The sequence below is a fragment of the Salvelinus fontinalis genome, chromosome 16 (genome assembly GCF_029448725.1).
Source record: "Salvelinus fontinalis isolate EN_2023a chromosome 16, ASM2944872v1, whole genome shotgun sequence".
NCBI classification, from domain to species: domain Eukaryota; kingdom Metazoa; phylum Chordata; class Actinopteri; order Salmoniformes; family Salmonidae; genus Salvelinus; species Salvelinus fontinalis.
The window spans coordinates 18898766-18902908 of NC_074680.1; the positions used below are offsets into that span (position 1 = coordinate 18898766).

Below are 4143 nucleotides of genomic sequence, written 5' to 3' on the forward strand. Positions count from 1 at the left end.
GAGTAAAACTTTGAAAACCAACTAATATTTCACAAAATGAATAATACTAAGATACAGATGTATGGATATTTTTCCAACAAGAACGTAACCTTATCAAACAAGAACAGTTTATAAAATGATATTTTTAGAGACATAATTTTTTTTAAATCGTTGCACATGACATCCATATCACATTCCATACAGAGCAACACTGGGCGCGCTCGGGCAGTGATTACACACAGCACGCGCCTATCTCTAGGACAGATTGGCGGTGAGTCCTATTTCACAGTGAAGGGGTCAATTTGCTTTTCAAACAAAAACGGGAGATCCAGCGTGGGCAGACGTTCCCGTGGCTATTGTGTACCATGACCAGAACCCTTCTTATTACTTATAGTGAGATGTCTGATGTATAACTCCAGTTAAACTGCCGAGACAGACGCGTGCCCAAATAAATACATTCGTACCAAATAATGTTTATTTTCAAGAAGTCTTGCCTTGTTTGTGTAAAATAATAACACTGCTTATCGAATTTTCGAAGACTGGGCCTTATATCAATGTCACATGTTGTTATATTGTTGGAGGTTCGTGCGTAAAGCTTGCTTTTGACTGGGGAAAAGTCCCATTAAACCACAATAGCCACGTGTGTGCCATTGCTTTACTATCGCCACTGACATCACTTGCTGCTCTAGTTTTTAGATTTTCATTTTGTTGTCTTTTATTCTAGTAATGCAAATAACCCCTTGCGACGTCTTTGTTGCCTTCTCAACCGGACCCCTCTCCAGTCCAGTCCCCGTCTTAATTCACAATTCTGATGATTGTGGCAGTGACGGACATTTCCCTTTGGCAGCTCCGTGGCCCCCAAAGGAGAGGCACAAAGCCGTGGCACGTGTGTATTTGTATAGAGAACCATCAAACCGTAAAAGGAGGAGGGCCCGGCGTGTGCCTCTGTCGGGGAGTGGCCGAGCGCACACATTAATGTTATAAACCGCAAGTACATCTGCTAAGCTATCTGCACATCCTTCAACGAAATCCACCAAACGCTGGCTTTGAACCCTCCCACATCCAAATCCACTGGGATCTTCGTTTCGTCTGATTGGTTGAGGATGCGGCAACAAGGGGCGAGAACAATAGCATCATTCTGGCATAAAAAGAGTGCAGCTATGCCTTGGAGACGAAAACATTTCAGCAACACAGAGATCAATAGCTTAGCGAAAATATAAGTTAGCAACCGAGGCTCCTGGCGTGACTGTAATTTCACAAACCTGGATATCATCCGAGCCTTCGCCCACCTCTCCAAAGTGCCTTTCTATCATTCGCAAAGATGCCCAAAGGATTCCTGGTAAAAAGAAACAAGAAATCAGCACATGTTTCCTACAGGACTCGTACAGATGAATATGAGCAGGAGCATCACATCCCAGCCTTTCAGAGTCAGGTGGACTCATCTCCCCCTGTCTCTATTGCGTCCAGTCCGGACCGCGCAGCTCCATCACCAGACATCACAGCAGACGCCCCGGTCCCCAGTCTGGATGCTAAAGGGGTTCAGTTTGGAGACCAAGAGGCTGTGTACCAAGCCCTCTACAGCCCCACCAGGCCCATCAGCAAGGACCACGAGAGGAGATATTACGAAAGAAGTTTTAATCTAGGTTCGCCAATTTCTGCTGAATCATTCCCGACACCTGCCTCCCTCAGCAGTTTAGATCTCCTGTTCGCCCCCGTGGATTTGAAAATAGGCACTAGCAACAGCAACCGCAGCGGCACCACCAGCAGGATCCCTGCTACAGCCATCAGGGGCGGTACTAAGAGGGCCGCATCCGACACTGAGCGCAAGAGCAAACCTGCCTCCAAAAAACCCAAAGCCATCAGAAAACTGAATTTTGAAGACGAAATGACAACGTCTCCGGTACTTGGTCTGAAAATCAAAGAGGCTCCTGTCGACTTTAAACCCAGAACGCAGACGTCGGCAGGTGGGAAGCCTTTAGGAGAGTTTGTCTGTCAATTGTGTAAGGAAGCATACGCTGATCCATTTTCTTTGGCCCAGCACAAGTGCTCTAGGATAGTGAGAGTTGAGTACAGGTGTCCTGAGTGTGATAAGATGTTCAGCTGCCCGGCTAACCTCGCCTCTCACCGGCGCTGGCACAAACCGAGAGCGCAGAGTGCAGCCGGGATACCATCTACCCCGAGCATCAAATCTGAAATCGCCAAAATTCCCCCCGGTGTCAAGTCCACCCCAGAGGAAGCCAAAGACCCAAGAATCGAGCTTCTGAGTGACAGAGACACCCCCAGCCCGGGTATGTCTGAATCGGGCTCAGAAGACGGTTTATACAACTGCCAATACTGTGGGAAGAGGTTTAAGCGCCAAGCATACCTAAGAAAACACATCCTGGGACACCAAGCCTTGCAGAATAAAATGTTCGAGGACCACGCGTTTCAAAACAGCGACAGAGTGGAAGAGCAGGTGCCAGTGTCCTTATCCTCAGAGGAAAATACAAACCAAAGTCCCCTGAATCTAAGCCCCGTGGACTGCCTTCTCTGCCCCGTTTGCGGGGAGAATTTCCCCAACAGGGCCAGCCAGGAGAGACACCTGCGTCTCATGCACTCCTCCCAGGTGTATTCCTGCAAGTACTGCTCTGCCACTTTCTACAGCTCACCCGGACTCACGAGGCACATCAACAAATGTCATCCGTCGGAAAATAGGCAGGTGATCCTGCTTCAAATGCCCGTGCGCCCCGCTTGCTGAGCAAAGGGAGAGTTGGAAAACAAGTTAATTGCCTACACTACTGAAAGACAGGCAACTTGATGTTTAGATTGTGTGTTCGATGAGAGCTGTCCTATCCATGCCAATCAGATGGTTATTGAATGCTTATCTATTTCTTGAAATAAAAAATAGGCATATATTTTGAGATTTCTCTCAAATAGTTTATTGAAAGAACATAAAGTGTTAGTTTGACTGTTAAAGGTATTTTCCTAGGACAGCTGCACACGTGCTCAAGTAGCCTAATAGCTTCTAGACCTAAGAACTGTTTCATTTTCCCTCATAAAAGCCTTTTAATTCACAGACTGTGAATTTCTGTTTCATTAAGCTTTATGCTAACTTATGAATCACAGGACAGACTTATCAACTTTGTCTTAAAAACGTACAAATATCGAATCATTCCCTTTTAGTAGAACCACAAATGCCTTTAGAATATAGCCTAAACACATCTAAAGTCTGCTGTACAACTGCCTTAAAAAAGTCAACATAATGATTGTTTTAATTTTGAATGCTGGCACATATTTTATTATTAAATGTTGCAATATTGTTTCGTCATAATACTTGTATTTATTTATTTATTTATTTATTCTATTTGCAATTCTATTCTGTAATTTATTGTTGTGTTGTGTGATTATTCTGTGTCATTCTGGCAGTTCACATGTGGTAGCCAAATGTTTTGTCAAAATTAGGAGTTGTGCTAATTGTCGTGGACCGGTCTAAATCTTCAATCTCCACAGCTCTTGTAAAACGTAAAGCTCTTATCTTAGATGCAATCTTTTTCTATGAACATTTTTATTTTCTTAAATGTTGGCTTTTATAGCGCTCTGATTGTATGTGTACACTGTTGTCATCTATCTATCCATCGAAATAAAAAAAATATTTTCAAAATGAAACCATTTATTTAGCTATAGTTTGACATTGACACAAACGGTCTTGAATAATACTAGTCCTACATCACCCAGGTCTGCTTTCCCTCCCTGACTTCGAGTCATATCAACAAGAAAATAAACAGACCTACAGGGAAGTATTCATTCAAATGGATGTCAGAAATAATGATTTGTCCTTTAGAAAAACAAAACAATAACATTTTTGTTGTGTAAATGATATTATATGGAAATCCATCTGGGTAGCAACTCAAGAGACACAATCTTCAGCCGAATAATTCTAAATGGTAGGCTATTGGGAAATGGGTGCATATGGGGAAAAAGTTGTCTTGAAAATCATTCTTATTCTTTCAATTTCTCCACTGGACTTCGCCTACACAACAAAATATCATATATTATTTCTCTCAGCTTCACAACATTCATTTGGCTATTTGTATGAATTTTCAGGCTACGTGAAAGCTCAAAACAAAACATAGATGAAGCATACTCAAGTGGGTAATTAGTAAAGGATGTATAATAGCCTAATTA

The 4143-nt window shown here is 42.9% G+C and overlaps 1 protein-coding gene across 1 annotated transcript; it reads left to right on the plus strand.

Moving 5' to 3' along the window:
* The first annotated feature begins 925 nt into the window (after positions 1-925).
* LOC129812778 (insulinoma-associated protein 1b-like) lies at positions 926-3624 on the plus strand. The gene has a single exon (XM_055864635.1). The coding sequence runs from the start codon at positions 1301-1303 to the stop codon at positions 2714-2716; it is 1416 nt and encodes a 471-aa protein (XP_055720610.1). The 5' UTR covers positions 926-1300; the 3' UTR covers positions 2717-3624.
* Positions 3625-4143: the final 519 nt, after the last annotated feature.